Source organism: Carcharhinus amblyrhynchos, chromosome 16, assembly GCF_965287045.1.
Source record: "Carcharhinus amblyrhynchos chromosome 16, sCarAmb.v2.hapA, whole genome shotgun sequence".
In the NCBI taxonomy this organism is placed as follows: domain Eukaryota; kingdom Metazoa; phylum Chordata; class Chondrichthyes; order Carcharhiniformes; family Carcharhinidae; genus Carcharhinus; species Carcharhinus amblyrhynchos.
The window spans coordinates 57652639-57674138 of NC_137339.1; the positions used below are offsets into that span (position 1 = coordinate 57652639).

Genomic DNA, 21500 nt, shown 5'->3' on the forward strand with positions numbered 1-21500 from the left:
CTTGATAGGCCAAATGGCTGCCCTCTGCACTGTTGGGATTCTATAATTCTAGTTTCAGTCCAATGTCAGCTTGATTTGATTTACTATTATCACATGTACTGGAATACATAGTGTGTGGGAGGAAGCCCACGCAGACATGTGGGGGAACGTGTAAGCTCGATACAGTCACCCAAGACCAAAAATGAACCTGGTCCCTGGCATGTGAGGCAGCAGTGCTAACCATTGTGCCATCAAAAAGTGAAAGTGTACCCTAAGTTAAATGATTCCTAATGTTTCTATCTGCAGGGACTTGAACAGCACATCCTGTGGAAGAGCAGGGAATCACAGCCAGCACCTCTGGATTTCTGCTGTTAAACAGTGCCCATACAAAGCCAGTTTTACAGAACAATAAAGGTAAACACCAAAAGTTTCGGCTGCAAAATACAAGCTGTTAGAAAGATAATCTCACATATAGAATCAGGGCATCTGGATCACAAAGCTTTCTGAATCACTGGAAAATCAGGAGCACTGCAAATCAGGAACAATGATCTCTGACTCCTCAATACGATTTTTAAAATATAAATAAAAATCTTTAAGATTTGAGATTTTTACAGTTTCTATGCTGCTTTAGAATGGTACAACATTGCACAAAGCAGCATGACAGAGAAAGTGCAAAAAAAATGAGTCTGAGGATCTTAAATTATCACGTAACAGTGTCTCACGCCAACAATTCCTCAGGAAAGCTTGCATTTTGAAAAGAAAGTTGCATCCACGCCTTAACAGGAAATAGAAGTCACATATTCACAACTAGATCATATTAAGTAATTGTTTGATTCTTGCATGCGTAAATCCACCCCCCCCCCCCCCCGCCCCCCCAACCACCACCACCACCACCACACCTCATCTCTTCCACCACAGCCATGAGAAAGGTTCCTTGTTGGGATTGGAACTTCCCAGATTGTAGCAAATGAGTTCACATATACGTGGCAACTGTGGTTTAAGAAGAGCCGTACAATCACGGCTACTACACTTGCACCTTATGTGGAACATGTAGGAAATTTAGAATTTGGTGCAAAAGTATTTATTTCATGATCTTCAAAAGCAGGGAAATGCACTTTACTGACATATTTTACACAGTACCTTCAGTATGTGCAGATTTCGCAACAGCCTCAGTTACCTTGGATTTCTTCGCTTTCTGGGGGAGAAAAAACAAGTGATTTCATCCAATATGAAAATAATTAGCAACAACCTGATATAGTGCAGCTCACAGCAGAAAAGTCTGAAGCCAGCAACGTGTCACTCCACAGACAGTGAGGATGGTGATGTTCTGCTACATTTAACACTTCACAGAACGTTCAGACTTGTCCAACGTACACCTGCGGCCTAATGCGCCTGAAAAGACCCTCTCCGTTTCCCTTCTTCTCCCTCAGTACTAGATTTATAAATGCAGGTCAAAGAAGTAAGTTTAAATATGTTTATTGGCCATTTCTCTCCCACATTTACTACTGATAGGCTCACCACTAGGCTTATCATATGGGAGAGAAGCACATCATGCATCATTGGAGGAGAAGTGGTGAGGTTGGGGTCTGAGAGACAGAAATGCTGGTGAGCGTGGCTCTAGGAGACGGAGATACTGGTCATTATGAAGGGCCAATTGTGAACTAGTTTGGAACCATAAATGGGTTTGACTTGGGACCATTGACAGCACAAAAGGAACACCAAAACTTCAGTAAATTGTCGGACAATCACTTCTTCAGAGTTCTGTACCCTTTGAAGTAATGCAAAAGTTATTTTAAGCAGTGCTGCCATAACTGATGCTTGTTTTCATTGAACTGAAGCTGCCTAAGCTTCAGAGATCATACTGAACTGCCAAGAAGGTACTGCTCCAAAACAACTTAGCCTAGCCTTACAACAATATCAGAGAGCAGGAAACGTAATGCAAACTTTTTACTTGTAGGCCAGATACATACCAAACACAAAACGCACTTGCTTAAAGTAAGCTGGGATATTAAGTTCCATGGACAATTTCGCTGTGGTTTAAACCACTGATGGCAATCCAAGCAATTGGACAGAGTCATAGAGGTTTACAGTGGCCCAACTTGTCCAAGTTGTCCTTTTTTTAAACCACCAAGCTAGTCACAATTGCCCATGTTTGGCCTACGTCCTTCTATACCCATTTTACCCTTGTAACTGTCTAAATGCTTTTTAAAAGACAAAATTGTACCCACCTCTACTACTACTTCTGGCAGCTTGTTTCAGACACTCACCACTCTGTGTAACAAAAATGGCCTCTCTGGACCCTTTTGCATCTCTCCCCTCTCATCTTACACATATACCCTCTAATTTTGAACTCCCCTAGCTTTAGGGAAAGCTGTTGACTATCTAGCAGATCTGTGCCCTTCATTATTTTACAGATCTCTTTACATTCACCCTTAAGCCTCCTACGCTCCAGGGAAAAAAGTCCCAATCTATTCTGCCTCTCCATATAGTTCAAACGATTAGGTCTGTTTCCATGATATAAAACTTTATGACACTAAGTCCCGATAGCATCCTAGTAAATCATGTCCAGCTATCATGAGAGTTTTCTTTAACTTTAAAAGGAGCTGCAGGATATCAGCTCTGCAAATGTGTGCAGCTCAATCTTACCCAGCTATTCAGTGCTGTAAGCAAGACAATCAAAAATATGGTCATGGGCTGCACAACTGGAGCAATATTGATAACTGTATGTCCTGCAGCGCTCTGTAAAAGTTTGGCTACAATATTTTTTGCACATTGCACTATCTTTCTTCTTTGCCTGAGAGTGAGACAGCAAGATAATGTCACAGAGGTGAAGCTCATCCACTGTGGAAACAACAAATAAGCTCTCACAAATTTCTCAGTCAATCTGATAGTTTCGATTGAGTCCTTTCTTTTGTACTCCAGATTAAGGGCTACCTCTGCCCTCATACAACCCATCAGGTCTTTTGTTCTGATGGGATTGTCAGGAATACTGCTATGCCTGTGCTAGACCATGTCTCTGAAGAAGAGCTGTGGGCAACTAATGAGAATTCTGTCCCTCGATTACACCAAGGTCATCTGCAATCTCCAATTTCTCCATAAATACCTGTTATAGAAATCAAATATAATTCTTGTTTATTGAACAGAGCAGATAATATGGGGAATATGTTTTGGGTGCTAGAATGGGGGAAGGATCTGCTAGCCAGCTGAAGATGTCTTAAGGCAAGATGGTGACCCACATCTCATGAATGGCAAATATGTTGGTGTCCTTGAAGAGCCCAAAGAATCACTGATTGCACTTCATAATTGCTCCACTACTGGTGGCTGTGCTTTCAACTGTCGGGGATCCATGGAATGGGATTCCCTACCCACACCTCTCCGATACTTTCCCTCACTTTTTTTCCTTTAAGACGCTTCTTAAAACCTACCCTTTTGACCAAGAGTTTGGTCACCTTATCTCCTTGGTGATTCAGTAGCATTTTTTTTGTAATGTTGTTGTCAAGCACTGTGGGGGCATTTCACTACATCAATGGCACTAAATTCAAGTTGCTGTTGTGCACTCATGTGGTTGTCAATCTGTTGCTCAGACTTCTATCTATACCAGTGGAAAAGCATTCCACACTGTGTGTGTGTCTGGCTTACAAAATACACAAAGCAATGGTGATGCTCACCCCGAGAAGCTTTGGAGATCTTTAAATATTGCAGCAGCATGCTGTTTCCCTTTCCAATCAGAGGCTGTTCCATCACAAATTCCAGAGCCTGACAATGAAAAGTTAGGCAGAGCCAGGACCTGTGGGCATGAATCCCATGCAGCCAATAAATCCAGGCCGTGATCTCTTACAACATGGACATCTTTGTATTTCCCTCAACGTTCCATTTCTAAATATTGAATTCTCATGCGCTTTCTAACAAGCCAAGATGTAAGCCACAACCTGTTAAAATTCAGACTCTGAACTTGATTTCTTGTAAGAAATAAATGAAATAAAACAGACAGCTAAAGAAATACACAGTAGACTCCTTGGGACCTCTGAAGACAAAAGACAGGCTACATTCTTGTACATGGACCCTTTGCCAGCAATGAAATTTGAAAGGGATTTGTTTAAAGATCATTACTTTATTTTATTTACAAGATTGTAAGTGGTTCAGAATAAAACTAACTCTTCAATTACCAGTAATTTTTCACCTATCTACCCTTCAAATATTTGCTTTCTTATTCTAGTTCGAGGGTAAACCCCTCCTTCAATAGCTTTTAATGGACTTAATCTCAGGTTTAAGCTTACCCTGCTTTCTCCAATCATTAGTGTCTAATGTTTGTGTTTGATTTGTTGCTATTGACTCTTGGTGGAGTCATCCGAGATACGGTTTAACAACTTTATTCAAAACAAATATATGCAATTAAAGCAAAATACAGTGGATACTGGAAATCTGAAATAAAAAGAAAATGCTGGGTAGACTCAGCAGAACCATCAGCATCTGTGGAGGAAGAAACAGAGTTAATGTTTCAAGCCCATTCTGAAGAGTCATATGGATTCTAAAAGTTAACCATTTCTCTCTCTACGGATGCCAGATCAGCAAAGAATAACCAGTCTAGAATCAGACTTCATTCTGTCACAAGACTGAAAGAAAGAGAAAACCCCATTATGGTGGTATTGTGATCTCACATCTCATCCAAGATGTTAGGAACTGTTTCATTTACATATCTACGTTAATCCTTTACACTACATTTTGATTTGGCGCATGTATTATTAGTCGAGTGAAAAGTATTGTTTCTTATGTGCTATATAGACAAATCATACTATTCATGGAGAAGTAAAGGAGGGCATACAGAAAGCAATGTTACAGTCATAACTAGGTGTAGAGAAAGATCAGCTTAATATATGGTAGGTCCATTCAAAAGTCTGTCGGCAGGAGTGTAGAAGCTTTCTTGAGTTGGTTGGTTCATGATTTCAGACTTTCGATTTTTTTTCTGGTGGAAGAATGTAGAATGCCATAAGCATAGACAAGGGTCACGGGTGGAGCGGGGGGGCTCAATGTTAAAATGGTGGTGCGGGCTTGTTGGGCCGAAGGGCTTGGTTCCTGTGCTGTGTTGTTCTTTGTTCTAAGAGAGTATGTCCGGAGTGCACGGGGTCCTTGATTATGTTAGCTGTTTTTCCAAAGCAGAGTATAGATATCAATAGATGGGAGGCTGGTTTGCATGATGGACTGGACTACATTCACACGCTTTGTAGTTTCTTATGGTCTTGGTCAAAGCAGGAGTCATACCAAGCTGTGGTGCACCTGGAAAGGATAATTTCTATGGTGCATCTGTACAAAATGGAGAGAGTTGTAGTGGACATGCCAAACTTCCTCAGCATCCTGAGAAAGTAGAGGCAAATGGAATTTAATGTTGGCAAGTGCGCGGTGGTCCACTTTGGTAGGAATAATGGTAGGAAGGACTATTACTTACGTGGCGAAAAACTGCAGCAGGCGACGGTGCAGAGGGACCTCGGGGTCCTTGTGCATGAGTCGCAAAAACCCAGTCTGCAGGTGCAGCAGGTGGTCAGGAAGGCGAATGGGATGCTGGCCTTCATAGCGAGGGGGATTGAATATAAAAGTAGGGAGGTCTTGCTGCAGCTGTATAGGGCATTGGTGAGGCCGCAGCTGGAGTACTGTGTGCAGTTTTGGTCGCCGCACTTACGCAAGGATATTTTGGCCTTGGAGGAGTGCAGAGGAGGTTTACTAGGCTGATACCAGAGGTGAGGGCGTTGAGCTATGAGGAGAGGCTGAATAAACTAGGCTTGTACTCGTTAGAGTTTAGAAGAATGAGGGGAGATCTCATTGAGACATATAAGTTGATGAATGGGATGGATAGGATAGAGGTGGAGAGACTCTTCCCGCTCAAAAAAGACAGTAGGACTAGGGGGCACAGCCTCAAGATAAAAGGGGGGCGGTTTAGAACGGAGTTGAGGAGGAACTTCTTCACTCAAAGGGTGGTGAATCTCTGGAATTCTCTGCCCGTTGAAGTGGTGGAGGCTGCCTCGCTAAATATTTTTAAGACGCGGGTTGATGGGTTTTTGATAAGCGAGGGGATTAAGGGTTATGGGGAGAGGGCGGGAATGTGGAACTGAGCCATGACAGATCAGCCATGATCTTATTGAATGGCGGGGCAGGCTCGAAGGGCTAGATGGCCTACTCCTGCTCCTATTTCTTATGTTCTTATGTTTCCTGTACTCCGTCTCGTCATTGTTTAAGTTCCGATCCATCATGGTGGTGTCATCAGCAAAGCTGAAAATGGAGTTGGAGGGGAATTTGGCCACACAGTTGTAAGTGTATAAGGAGTATATATAGTAAGGGGCTGAGGACGTAGCTTTGCAGGGCACCGCTGTTGAGGGTAATCGCAGCCTTGAAAAATATATTTGTATGTTCATAATACCAGTGCATATTTTTTCCAAGCTTGTACTAGAGAAAGCAGTTTGCTGCTCCTTATCACAATTCTCTGACTCTGGGTGGTTATGATTTCAAATGGAACTGTTAAGTGGGTCTATCTGACATACGCAGTTGGTTCATTCTGAAAGCACAACCAACACCAGATAGAAAAAACTCTCAAGTCTGCAACAGCCCTCCAATGCGCAATGGAAAAAGTGTGTTTTGAATGTGGCAACTGAGACAAAACATGAGTTGATGTTGGATAGAACTGACACCACTATCTTTTAACTGTTCACAATCTGCAATGCTTTTGTTACATAAAGTAGCGAGAAAGTGAGGCTATTTCTGTGTAGTTTTTACTTTGTAAAGGGATGTGGCCACCACCTGTTCAATTGTCACAGCAGAAAATAAACATAACACCAGGAAACAGAAACTGAATGCAGTGAAAATGAACTTTTAAACTTGGTTTCCACACAGGCACTAATCAGTCTGAAGTCATCCTGAGATTTTTACTCCTTGTCCTTCACATCTTAACTAAATGTGGTTTAACTAACGACTTCATAATTTTCAACAGTTTTTGTCAGCATCAAGCAGAAGCCTCAGCATATGCAGTGGACGAAAACCACAAAAAAATAGAATAATTGACCAATAAAATTAGTTAGATACCCACCAGCTGAAGCAGAGTTCAGGCATGCATTTCCAATAAAATCTCCAAGTATCTTTTTCATGTGAAGTACTCCTGGCTGCTCTCCCACATTCTACCCTCTGTAAATTGGGGGCCATCCAAAATTTTGCTGCCCATGTCTTAACTTGCAGCAAATCCCATTTCCCAGTCACCCCTGCACTCGCTGACTTACACTGGCCCCAGTCAAGCAACATCTTGATTTTCAAATTCTCATCTTCAAGTCTCTCCACAGCCTCATCCCTTTACATCTCTACAATCTCCTCCAGCCCCACAGTGCTCCAAGATATCTGTGCTCCTCTAAATCCCGCCACTTCAACATTCCCAATTTTAGTCATTGGCCATGATTTCATTTGCTTAGAGCTCTAATACTCCTCTTATATCTCTTCGCGTCTCTACCTCACTTTCTTCCTTTAAGATACGCCTTAAAACCTACCTCTTTGGTCACACATTTGATATTGACCCAATATTGTCTGACCCTTTTCATTACTTTGTTTTACAATGTTCTGCGAAGCAACTTGGGATGTTTAATTGCGTCAAAAGTGCTATATAAATAGTTATTGTAAAGCTTCGGATATATTATAAATTGAGAATTTGAAAAAAGGCTTCTGTTTACAGTTATTTTGATCAATATTGCACTGCCCTTTTAAATGTTCTTTTCCACATGTGAAGATTCCATGGATTTTTTAAACCTGAAACTTGGACATTCAATCTATAGCCTCTGCATCCTCAGGAAATGCTAGACCCAGCTGCTAACCTTTTAGTACTCTAGTCGCGTATTTCGTAGAAGCAGAAGCTAGAGGTAGGAGAGGCCATTCAGTCCTTCCAGCTTGCTGCACTACTCAATATGATCATGGCTGATTCTCTATCTCAATGCCATATTTACATGTCCCTGTCCATATCCCCCTACTAACCTTGTCTCAAGCTTACTACTTTATTCCTTGAGCTATATGTTGACCATAGCAAAGAATCATAGAATCCCTACAGCGCAGGAGGCCATTCAGCCCATCAAGCCTGCGCCAACAACAATCCCACCCAGGTCCTAGCCCCGTTTTTCTACTAATCCCCCGATACTAAGAAGCAATTTAGCATGGCCAGTCAACCTAATCCGCACATTTTTGGACTGAGGGGGGAAACCTGGAGGAAACCCACGCAGACACAGGAAGAATTCTCCTCATCTCCATTGTAATGGGTGAGCCCTTATTCTTTAAATAATGACCCCCTAGTTCTAGAATCTCTGACAAGAGGAAGCAACTCCTCCACATCCACCCTGTCAACCCTTCAGGATCTTATATGTTTCAATCAAATTTTAGAATCACAGAATCCCAACAGTGCACAAGGAGGCCATTTGGCCCATTAAGTCTGCACCAACTCAGCGTCCCACTCAGGCCCTAGCCCAATAACCCCATGTATTTACCCCATTAATCCTCCTAACCTACGCAATTTGGAACTCTAAAAGGGCAATTTAGCATGGCCAACCTGCACATCTTAGGAGTGTATACAGTAAGAAGTCTCACAACACCAGGTTAAAATCCAACAGGTTTATTTGGTAACAAATAAACCTGGCGTTTGCTACCAAATAAATCTGTTGGACTTTAACCTGGTGTTGTGAGACTTCTTACTGTGTTTATCCCAGTCCAATGCCAGCATCTCCATTTCATCTTGGGAGTGTGACAGAAAACCAGAGCAACCAGAGGAAACTCGCGCAGACACAGGGAGAACATGCAAACTCCACACAGTCACCTGAGGCTGCTATTGAACCCGGGTCTCTGGCATTGTGAGGCAACAGTGCTAACCACCGTGCCACCATGCTGCCCCAAGTGCCTGTTACTCTTCCAAACTACAGTGAATACAAAGTTAGTGCTTGGAAAAACATCTGCAGCAGCACCTTCTCTGTTCTTTGGGACATTCGGACGTTGCAAGTTTGGAGTGGATGGACCTTGAATTGTACGGTGCTTGTTTCTCAATGGGCTGGTCAGCTAGTCTTTTGCCAGGAGAAGCGGCCAATGATGCAGAAGTTTGAGCTTACTGCTCAACAGTAAGCTCAGCCTTCTTCGCTACATTTGCTTATTTACCAAAAACGCTTTTGGTTTTTTTCGCAACATTTCCTGCCTCAGCCCTTAGTTTCATCTTAACTGCAAGAATCTTAAAATTAACTGATCCAAAGCTCTTTCAAAATTCACCATAAACGCACCCAGGTCATGCAGCATGTGTTCCTGTTGGCACCCTTTCCTTTACGTGTCTCACATGATCAACTAAGATTTTCATCTTCACTTTCAAATTCTTTCATGGCTTCGCATTTCCTTATTTCCATGTTCTCCTCCAGCTTTGTGCCCTTGCGAATATGCTTCAGTTCTCCAACATAAGCCAACTTCTTGAGGTTTAAATTGTTATTTCAAGCAGACAAAGACCTCATTACAATACTATTGTGGACTTCTCCAAGTGTCATAAAATCATAGAACCCTACAGTGCAGAAAAGCCCTTCAACCCATCGAGTCTGCACCGAACACAATCCCGCCCAGGCCCTACCTCCATATCCCAACGTGTTACACCCTCTAACCTACGCATCCCTGGATACTAAGGGGAAATTTCTTAGCATGGCCAATCAACCTAACCCGCACGTCTTTGGACTGTGGGAGGAAACTGGAGCACCTGGAGGAAATCCACACAGACACGAAGAGAACGTGCAAACTCCACACAGACAGTGACCTGAGCTGGGACTCAAACCCAGGACCCTGGAGCTGTGAAGCAGCAGTGCTAACTACTGTGCTACCGTGCCGTCCTGGAAAACATTCCTCAAACACCATCAAAAGGCTGGTTAGTTAGTTATTAATCTCATCTATTGATTATTTTAGTTCTGTAAGGAACAGGCATTGCAATTTAGATGGCACTGACTGAGGGGTTAGTGAAGCTTCCTGCCTTCTGCTCACACTCATTGTCCTTGAAATCATTAGCCACTTGGACAATACAGCAAAGGGGCACCTGTGCCACTGAAGAACATGAGAAATATGTAGTAGCCAATTCAGCCCTTCGATCCTACTCTACCATTCAATATGATAGTGCTTACTTCTATATCAATTATACCTTCGATCCCTATTTCCATACCCCTTAATTGTATGAATAGCTAAAATAAAACAACTAACCGTTGTCTTGAATATGCTCAAGTACTTAGCATTCACAATCACATTAATTGAAGAAATTTCTCTTCATCTCAGTGCTAAAAGGCCAATATCTTATTCTAACACTGCAATCACCAGTTCAAAACTCCCAACCAAGGAAAAAATCTGAGAAGACACAAGATCAGAAGTAGGCCAGTTGGCCTATTGATTCTGCTTTACCATTCAAGGAGGTAATGAATGACCTGATATAACAACCCTCAACTCCACTTCCCCGCCTTACCCCCACAACCCTTGATTCCCTTACTGGCTGAAAATTTGTCTATCTCAGCCTTCAATGTACTTAACGACACAGAATCTATAGCCCTGTGATAAATTCCATAAATTCACTAACCAGAGAAAAGAAATGCCTCCCCATCCATCCTCATTGGGAACTATTTACTCTGAAATTGTGTCCTCTTGTCCAAGGCTCACCCATAAGGGGAAACAACCGCTCAGTAACTAACCTGCCAAGCTTCCTAAGAATCCTCTATGTCTTCAAAGCTTCAAAGAGTACAGGTCCAACCTACTCAATCTCTTCCAATAAGAAAATCCTGGGATTAATCTAGTGAATCTTCTCTGAACTGCCTCCAATGCCGGTATAGTTTTCTTTAGAGTGTCAAAACTGTTCACAGTATTACAGGTATGGTCTAACTGGTGCCTTGCACAGTTTTAGTAAGACTTCCCTAGTTTATACTCCATTCCTTTTGAAATAAAGGCCAACATTTCATATGTCTTCACTATCACCTGCTGAATTCGCATGCTAGTTTTTTGTGATCATTCATGAGGACCCCAAATCCCTCTGTGTTGCAGCTTTCTCCAGTCTTTCTCCATTTAAATAATATTCAGCTCCTTTATTCTTCCTATCAAGTATATAAAGTCACATTTTCACACAGTCCCCAGCACTGCTGCCTCACAGAGCCACCAGGGACGCGGGTTCAATTCTGGCCGACTGTGACTGTGAGGAGTTTGCACGTTCGCCCTGTGTCTACATAGTTTTCCCCCAGGTGCTCCAATTTCCTCCCACACTTCAAAGATGTATAGGTTAGGTGGATTGGTCATGCTAAATTTGCCTCAATGTCCCATGATATGTAGGTTACGGAGATTAGCAAAGTAAATACATGGGGTTACAGGGATGGAAGGGTGGGCCTGGGAATTATCTGTCTGAGAGTCGGTGTAGACTAGATGACCTTCTTCTGCACTATTGGGCTTCTGTAATTCTCTCATTTGCCAAGTTTTCACCTAACCTGTCTATATCCCTCTGTAGATTCTGTGTTAGCCTCACCACTTGCCTTCCCACCTATTTTTGTGTATTGTGCAAACTTGACAATAGTTTCCCTGAAATGAAAAAAATATTCCTTTCCTCCATGTCTCTCCCCCTCACTACTTTTGCCCTTGACTACTTAGTATTCTTGGAATGCTATTAGTGCCTTCTAAAGTATTTGTTAAACTCCTCTGCTGTTTCCTTGTTCCTGGTTATTATTCCCCCAGTTTCATTGTTTAAAGATGGCTACGTTGACTTTGGCTCCTCTTTTCCTTTTTATATATGTAAAGAGCTTTTATTGTTCATTTGTATATTTCTTGCTGGTTTAGCCTCTTAATTTGTCTTCTTTTTTTATTAATTTTTGGGATAATCTTTTGTCGGTTTTTAAAACTTTCCAAATCCTCTGGCTTACCAGAGGATTTGGAAAGTTTGACAAGTTGTATGTTTTGTCTTTCTGTTTAATAATATCCTTAACTTGCTATAAGATCATACCCATTAACCTCAATGTGCGTCGGTAATTCATTTATTTTTGCCAAATGCATTTATGTAAAGCACCATTAATTTTGCCCTTTTACCTTTTTTTTTTCCTCCTTTTGACCCTATTTACTGCTTTTTGTTTTAAATGTTTGTACACTCTGTCCTTTCCTATGACACTCTGGGTATCATTACTTTAAATAGCTGCCTTGAAATGCAGCCGTATCATTTTGCTTTGTAAGCCCATGCATTCCCTTTCCAGAACCATCCCCCCTTCAATTTAGTTTAAAGATCTCTTTACTTTCCTAGTTATACAGTTTGCAAGAACCACTGGCCCAGCATGGTTCAGGTGTAGGCTGGCCCAATAGTATAGTCCCCACTTTCCCCAGTATTGATGTCAGTGCCCCACGAACTGAAACCCACTTCTCCCATACCAGCCTTTGAGCCATGTATTTACCTCTCTAATTTTACATACAGCTCAGGTAATGATCTAGATCTTATAATCTTGGAGGTCCTGCTGTTTAATTAAGTTCTAGCTCCTCAAATCTTCTATGCAGAATCTCTTTCCTCAGCATACCTATATCATTGGTACCTATTGGATCATGACAATGGGATAGAACTTTGGCACTGGCCAGGCAATAGTCATCTGGACTCCAGTTCTTTGCAGCAGAGAGTACATAGAACAGCATAGCACAGTAGAGGCCCTTTGGCCCTCGATGTTGTGCCGAGCTTTGTCCAAAACCAAGTTCAAGCTGTCCCACTCCCTATCATTCTGGTGTGCTCCATGTGCCTATCCAATAACCGCTTGAAAGTTTCTTAAGTGTCCAACTCCACTATCACAGCAGGCACACCATTCCACACCCCAACCACTCTGAGTAAAGAACTTACCTCTGACATCCCTCCTATATCTCCCACCATGAACCTTATAGCTATGCCCCCTAGTAACAGGGACATCCACCCAAGGAAATAGTCTACGAACGTCCACTCTATCTATTCCCCTCATCATCTTATAAACCTCTATTAAGTCGCCTCTCATCCTCCTCCATCCTAAAGAGAAAAGCCCCAGCTCCCTCAACATTTCCTCATATGACTTACCCTCCAAACCAGGCAGCATCCTGGTAAATCTCCTCTGCACTCTCTCCAATGCTTCCACATCCTTCTTATAGTGAGGTGACCAGAACTGCAGACAATATTCCAAATGTGGTCTCACCAAGGTCCTGTACAGTTGCAGCATAATACCACAGCTTTTAAACTCAAACCCCCTGTTAATAAATGCTAACACACTATAAGCCTTCTTCATGGCTCTATCCACTTAAGTGGAAACCTTCAGAGATCTGTGGATGTGAACCTCAAGATCTCTGTTCCTCCACATTCCTCAGAACCCTGCCATTGACCCTGTAATCAGCATTCAAGTCTGTCCTACCAAAATTAATCACCTTGCACTTATCAGGGTTAAACTCCATCTGCCACTTTTTGGCACAGCTCTGCATCCTATCACTGTCTCTTTGAAGTCTACAACAGCCCTCCATCTCATCCACTACTCCATCAATCTTGGTGTCATCAGCAAATTTACTGACCCACCCTTTAGCCCCCTCCTCTAAGTCACTGATAAAAATCACAAATAGCAGAGGACCCAGTACTGACCCCTGTGGTACACTGCTGGTCCAGTCTGGAAATTTTCCATCACCATCACCCTCTGTTTTCTATGAGATAGCCAGTTACTTATCCAATCAGCCAAATTTCCCTCTATCCCACACCTCCTTACTTTCTTCATGAGCCTACCAAGGGAGCCTTATCAAATGCCTTACTAAAATCCAGGTATACAACATCAACTGCTCTATCCTTATCTACACACTTAGTTACCTCCTCAAAGAATTTAATCAAATTTGTGAGGCAAGACTTACCCTTCACAAATCCATGCCGACTATCCCAGATTAAGCTGTATCTTTCCAAATAGTCATAAATCCTATCCCTCAGGACCTTTTCCATTAACTTACCGACCACTGAAGAAAGGCTAACCGGCCTATAATTAGCAGAGTCATTCCTAATTCCTTTCTTGAACGGAGGAGCAACAATCATCACTCTCCAATCCTGTGACACTAACCTCGTGAACAGTGAGGACCCAAAGACTCTGCAATCTCATCCCTTGTCTCCCAAGGAATCCTAGGATATATCCCGTCTGGCCCCGGGGACTTATCGACCCTCAGGTTTTTCAAAATTGCTAATGCATCTTCCCTCAGAACATCTACCTCCTCCAGTCTATCAGCCTGTAGTGCCAATCGCTCTCAATATACTATCTCCAACTACATTTACATGATTGTGTGTTCCCCCCATTTGAATGGTTTCCTGTACCACAGTGCCATGGTCAGTCAGCTCACATACCCTGTAGCCACACTCCCATCCAAACAAGCTGAGAGAACCTCAAAGCTATAAGACAGTTGCAGAGACAGACATTCCTGCCCTCTGGATCCCCTTACTGTGCCTCAACTGCAGTCATACCTCCCTCTCCCTGACACTTTCCAAAGCAGAAGACCCTATCCTAAGGGGTGTGGACTGCCTCCTGAAACAAAGCGTCTTGGTAATTGTCTTCCTTCCTGATGTGCCGCAGTGTCTGCAGCTCAATGTCTCTGAGCCAAAGCTCCCCAAGCTGTAAACACTACAGACGTGTTTGCCCTGGATCACAATGTCATTCAGGAGCTTCCACATGCTGCAGCTTTGACAACATCACCTGTCCTGCCATGCTAAATATTTAAATATTTAGTGTTAAATATTTACTCAATTAAATTGTTTATGGTGCTTTTTAATATATTTTCAACTTACAAAAGAACAGTGCCTGGAGTTGAGGGGGTTGAACTATGAGGAGAGGCTGAATAAACTAGGCTTGTACTCGTTAGAGTTTAGAAGAATGAGGGGAGATCTCATTGAGACATATAAGATGATGAATGGGATGGAAAGGATAGAGGTGGAGAGGCTCTTCCCGCTCAGAAAGGACAGTAGGACTAGAGGGCACAGCCTCAAGATAAAGGGGGGGTGGTTTAGAACGGAGTTGAGGAGGAACTTCTTCACTCAAAGGGTGGTGAATCTCTGGAATTCTCTGCCCGTTGAAGTGGTGGAGGCTGCCTCGCTAAATATATTTAAGACGCGGGTTGATAGGTTTTTGATAGGCAAGGGGATTAAGGGTTATGGGGAGAGGGCGGGAAAGTGGAACTGAGCCACGACAGATCAGCCATGATCTTATTGAATGGCGGGGCAGGCTTGAAGGGCTAGATGGCCTACTCCTGCTCCTATTTCTTATGTTCTTATTTAATTTTAAATATTAGGAATGGAATAAACCTTAAAGAATTAAAAGGTACTCATTAGGTATGCACCAAAGAAATAGCTAACTCCTGCAGGTTTGCAAGGCCACTTTCTGAAGAGTAGAAAGGTTTGAAAGTGAAAAGCAAAAGAACAGCTCTATTCCCTCTGGACTGAACTCACACTTTGATCTAAATGCCCAAATATATTCATTCGGACTGTCTCACACTCAGGATGTGCTCTCTCCCACTGCTCAGGAGGCACCCACTTTAAAAGCTCATTAAGAGCTTTTCTGCTTCAATGAAATCTGATCTCTGTCTTCAAAATTCCAGAGAATACATTCCCAGTCGAATCTCTCTTTAAAAGCCAGTCACCTGTTTTTGGATTCACTGCAGTTCTGTACCCAGGTTGATATGAAGTTAATGCTTCTGACTCCCACCTATCATCACATTAGGCTCCAGACTCAGGGGTGTCCCTGCTCACCAAGGTAAATGGACAAAACCATATTTCATCTAAATCAAATATCTTCAATATCTCTTCAAATGTACTACAGATGCTTACTTTGGATCAAAAAAAATCTGACACTTTTCTTTCTCTTTACTGCAACGCACAGTTGCCAAGTTTGGTCAAAACAGGGTTCCAAGGTCATTGCCAGGTAATTCTATATGCAACACAAACATAATTTAGAGCATTAAATTGTCAACTGTTATGCTCAAGCAAATGCATTTACCCGGAATCAAATTGTTAACCAAGACCTAATACACTCGGTTCATATTTTTCCATCCTTATGACTATGAATAATCATATAGTCCCTTTACTGCAGAACCCATTGAGTCTTGTTGCTCCAACTCTCCAAAAGAACATCCCACCCAGGCTCTCCCCTCCATCCAATCCCTGTAAACTGCACATTTATCATGGCTAATCCACCTCATGTACACATCTTGGGACATTAATGGGCAATTTAGCATGGTCAATCTACTAGATTGTGGGAGGAAACCAGACAACTTGGAGGAAACCCACGCAGACATGGAAAAAACGTACAAACTAGACACAGTCACCAGAGGCCGGAATCGAACCCAGGTCCCTGGCATCAGTACTAACCAAACTGAACAAGAGTGATACTTATTCCACGTCACATTCTCTTTTATAGTCCAAATACCTTTTGTGTAATCAAGGTAACTCTTTGGCCAGACCACAGTTCAGGAACCTCTCCAAGATGTTTTGTAAATGTTTCAGCAAAATGCATTAAACCTTCCAGTCAGAACTTATCAGAAAGTACTTCCTTAGGTCACAACACATTTTCCTGTCCACTTAGTTTCCCTTTCCACAGATGCTGCCAAGTCTTGTAAGACCTTCCCTGTTTTTATTTCAGGTAAAATGGTGGCACATCAATTTCTAGACATTTTCAAAAGAAGGAGAATGCTATGAGAAGGCAGCTAAGTCTGAGTAGGGTAAGTGAATGATAGTAAAATCAAAGCTATCCTCTTTGGTTGCCGTACAATACAGCAACCAATCGATCTTTATAGCGATTTATGTATCAACATAGCAATCGATCTTTGTTCAATTAACTTTCCTAAGTGCCATCTTTGGTTACGTATGGAAGTGAGGAATTTTGGTCAGTCACAAGCAGAGCTTCTTTTACTACATCCATTCTATTATCGAGATTAATTTCTCTCTATTATGGGCGGTGGCACAGTGGTTAGCACTGCTGCCTTACAGCACCAGGGGCCCAAGTTCAATTCCCCCCTTGGGTGTCTGTCTGTGTGGAGCTTGCATGTTCTCTGTATCCGTGTAGGTTTCCTCCAGGTGCTCCGGTTTCCTCCCACACTCCAGAGATGTGTGGGTTAGGTGGATTGGCTATACTAAATTGCCCCTTAGTGTCAGGGAGACTAGTAGGGTAAATACATGAAACTACAGGGATTGGACCTGGGTGGAATTGTTGTTGGTGCTGACTCAATGGACTGAATAGCCTCTTTCTGCATGTAGGAATTCTATGATTCTAACAACATCTGTCCTCACCTCAACCTCTTTCTCTATTTTACAGTCATTGGCAATTTTGAATACCAATTTCTCTCATTCAATGTCCAAGGAGTTGATATTTAGCAAACAGGAGCATCCATATCACAATCCTGTGGGAGGTTGCTTCTCACTTCCAATCAATGAGAAATTGCTCCACTTTCTAACAAATTTGCTGTTCTCTTCCCAATGCTATACTCATATGAACATTTAAATTAGGAACAGGAATAGACCATTCAGCCCCTCAAGCCAGTTCTACCATTTGGTAAAATGCCTTAAAATCGCCAATTGTAACATAGTAGCTTGTCAAAGGCTTCAATTTAATGACAAGTCTGGATGAAACTAAAGCACTGAAAACAGTAAGCTCTCTGAACCAGTCTCTCTGATTGAACTCTCCACACATTCCTGGATGTCTGTTGACCTTTACAAAATCTCACATTACTGTTCTCTGTTCCATTGGCCTCTCTTACTTTTTAGGGTTGACATTAAAATTCACACGATTGGCTTTAGTTCCTGTTGTGCTATTCCCATCCTATTCTGCTGCAATGCAATAGAAAAAAGGACGGCTGTGTTTAAAAGGATAAAATAGCAAACACAATAGCCAGAATTCTCAGATGTCGTGCGACCCATGGCCAGCGAGAACGGAGAATTCGCTGCTCAACCAAATCTCCATTCCTAGCAATGGGATCAGAGAATCTCAGTTGCGGATAAGGTCGGACAATCCCAATCAGTATTGCGCTACAAATCCCAAAATGGTCATGAGGGCAGACAATACTAGTCAGATGGTCAGTGGTAAGCAAATTTCAAGAACCTAGCTTGGCAGAGACTTTGTGGACAATGTAGCTTTTTTTCCCGTTTTTAATGTTTTCAATCTTACCTTCAACAGTCTGGCTTTGAATTTTCTTTCTTCCATTTTTCTTTGAAGATCTGCCATTTCCTCTTTACTCCCATTCAGTACAATCACATCATCTTCTTTGAAAGCTTCCCCACACTAAAGGAAAAGGAAACAGTAAATTAAACTTGTATCAAACTGAAATATTATCAAAAATGTTTTCACTGATCTCATATTACAGTTTAATTAAGGTGACTATATTAATAAAGTGGGGAATGATCTTACTGGCTTGTCACACCAGTCAATTGGTGTGGCGAGATGGTAAGATCAGATGACAGACGAAAAATTGGGTTCACAGCTGGTCTTTTGCCTCTTGTGATTTTACTGGTGTAATCAGCCTCATGCTCGGTGCACTGGGAAATCATGGCGCATGTGCAATAGTGCCCTTTAGCGGTCTGCAGCCAGCTTCCACAGACTCCATCTATTCGCCCTACTGGCGAGAATCATACTTTGCCTCATTTTGTTTTCGAAGTGTCACAAACGGGCATCTAGCAGCTCACTCAAAAAATGGGTGTGATTCTCTACCATTTTCACGCTCATTTGGCACTTTGATTTTTTGGAGAAGATCGCCCCTAAGTGGGCAGAGGCATTTAGTTATGTTAACAAAGAAACCTGACTCTTACATTATTATTTCAAGTATTTAAGGATATAAAAATGTGTCTGTAGTTAGAATCTTTTACAAAAATCCTCTTTTACAAAGAGCCCGACAAATAGAGATTTCTGAACACCTGCACGCAACTTTCTTTTACAAGCTAAGCAAACAACCAGCCACCCAGAACACACTGGTTGAGAACAGCAATTTCAACAACTTGCAGCTCCAACTGATTTACACGGACTACAATACATGGACATAGCAAAAGCACGATTCACACGAATCAACAAAAATAAATGGCCACTTTTGTCAATTTAAGTCATTTACACTCAAGTTACTTGTTCTAGTTCAGTGTGCGTGAAAAAATATCCTTAAAATTAGACTAAGCTAGGCTTCTTAAAGGGAGGGTTTTGTTTGTCAAGCCTTCCTTACATTTGTTTGGAAAGGGAGCGTCACCACAAATTATTTACATCAATGTTATAAAAACCAAAAATGCTAGGTGAGAAAACAAAAATGTCACGCCAGAATTACAAATAATAAACTCTGGAAGGATAAGTCAGGCTAGTTTAAAAAAAACATTAGGACTTGAATTAAATATCCCATTCTTGAACATTAACCTTTGTCATTGAGATGTTGACTGACTTGAACTCCATTTTCAGAACTTGGTCCATTCATTGCAAGAAACAAAATAATACAATTCAATTAGATACTCGGTTTGGGATCTGCCAGGGGCACTTGACACCAGGCCTCATTACAACCTAGGTCCAGAAGTGAGGTTTGAGTGACTGTCTTTGACATAAAGGCTATATTTGACTAGGAGCCCAAGCAAAACTTAAGTCAATGGGGATCTCGGGGGGAGAAATTCCCCACTGGCTGGAGTTATATCTGGCACAAAGGTAGTTGTGGTTGTCAGAAACCAACCATCTCATTCCAAGAATGTCGCTGCAGGAGAGTTTCTCGGAACAGTGTCTTGAGTCTAACCAACTCTCAGCTGCTTCATCAATGACCTTTCCACCAAATTAAGGTCAGCAACAGGAACAAGAACAGGTCATATGGTCCTACTCTGCAATTCAGTAAGATCACGGCTGGTCTGATCTTGGTTTCAAGTCCACTTTCATGCCTATTCCCCATAACCCTTGTTGCTCTTACAGTTTGAAAATCTGTCTTTCTCAGTCTTTAACCTATTCAATTACTCAGCATCCACAGCTTTCTGGAGTAGAGAAATGCATGTCAAATAATTCAGCAAAAGACATTCCCCAAAAGAATAACATATCATGCGATTTACATATATAACCATAAACCATGGTGACTAGTTAAACCAGTTGCTATTCATCACCGTCATGGTGAGCTACAATAATTAAAAACACAATAAAAAGCAACTGAGGGGGTGAAATTGAAACTGACTGTTGGCAAGAGGAGTTATGGCAAATGACAAAGAGTATTGCGAAAGATGGCAAGATAACTTGGATTAAACAAGCAGGTATTCACTGCAAAATGTGAAAAGAAGAAATGAAATGGAACATAGAACAGTATAGCACAGGAACAGGCACTTCGGCCCACAATGTTACGCCAATCATGATACCAAATTAAACTAATCCCTTCTACCTGAGTTAGTCCATATCCCTCTATTTGTTGCATATTCATATGCTTATCTAAAAGCCCCTAAAAATAAAAACATCTTAATAAGGTTATGAATGAAGTAGAAGAACAGGAGAATTTGTGTGCAGATATAAAAATCTTTAAAAGATGACAATGCAAGCAGATAGGTCACGAGACAAACAGAACTTGTGGACTTGTATCTGGAGATTCTCAAACAACTTTGGTTGAAGATTCATTTTTGTATTGATTAGTAATCATGGCTCTTCCATCCAATTTACATTTACATCTACATTTCTGAATGTACAGCTCATCAATGGAATTTATGAGAATTCTTTTCTATAATGAACAAATTGATGTTAGTGATATATAAACTTTTATATTCTCTCCAGCTGAACCTCAGGTTCAGAAATATGCTAATTGAATACTTCATGCTTAATATCTCCCTGTTACACCTGGAGTGAGATTAGACACATAGGCTCCTGTTGGAAACTGGCACAGTTTCCTTCTACTTCATAGCTGCTGAGAATGTCAGGATTTTAATTCCTCCCTCTCTGCTGACTAATAGCCTGTCTGGACTGGGACATCGCTGATACAGTCTTTGGTGTATGGCATTTCCATCCCTGTGCTATTTCCAGGGACTGAGTCCACAGTTTTACTAACTGTTGAGTCATAGGACCAGCTTGGCTTGATCATCATTCCAGACCACTGGATAAAGCTGACGTGGGGCTTCTTTTTACCTTTCCTCAGTCTATTCACAGCGACTCTGTCTGGGTCATCCTGTTTCCTCTCTCAGGATTCTTAATCAGTCCATAGTCTCTGCCCATTGAAGTGGTGGACGCGACCTTGCTGAATATATTTGAGTCACAGGTAGATAGGTTTCTGATAGACAAGTGAATTAAGGGTTATGGGGAGAAAGTGGGAAAGTGGAACTGATCCACTTCAGATCAGCCATGATCTTACTGAAAGGCGGGGCAGGCTCGAAGGGCTAGATGGCCTACTCCTGCTCCTATTTCTTATGTTCTTATATCCAGACCTATCTGGGCCCTGTACCCGCCCAGTGATTACTTACTAATAACTCACTGTACAAATACACCAGGCCCTTAGTCCTGACATTGACCTTCTTTGTGCACAAGTTCTAGCTTTGCCCTTTG

At 41.9% G+C, this 21500-nt stretch overlaps 1 protein-coding gene across 1 annotated transcript in view; it reads right to left on the minus strand.

Annotated features, from left to right (window-relative positions):
* rtf2 (replication termination factor 2) overlaps positions 1 to 21500 on the minus strand; it is a 187693-nt gene that overhangs the window by 17072 nt on the left and 149121 nt on the right. Inside the window, exons 6-7 of the mRNA XM_080205137.1 lie at positions 18144 to 18257; positions 1120 to 1174 (exon numbers count right to left, since the gene is read on the minus strand). Coding sequence (XP_080061263.1) covers positions 1120 to 1174; positions 18144 to 18257 — 169 coding nt within the window. The remainder of the gene's footprint in view (positions 1 to 1119; positions 1175 to 18143; positions 18258 to 21500) is intronic.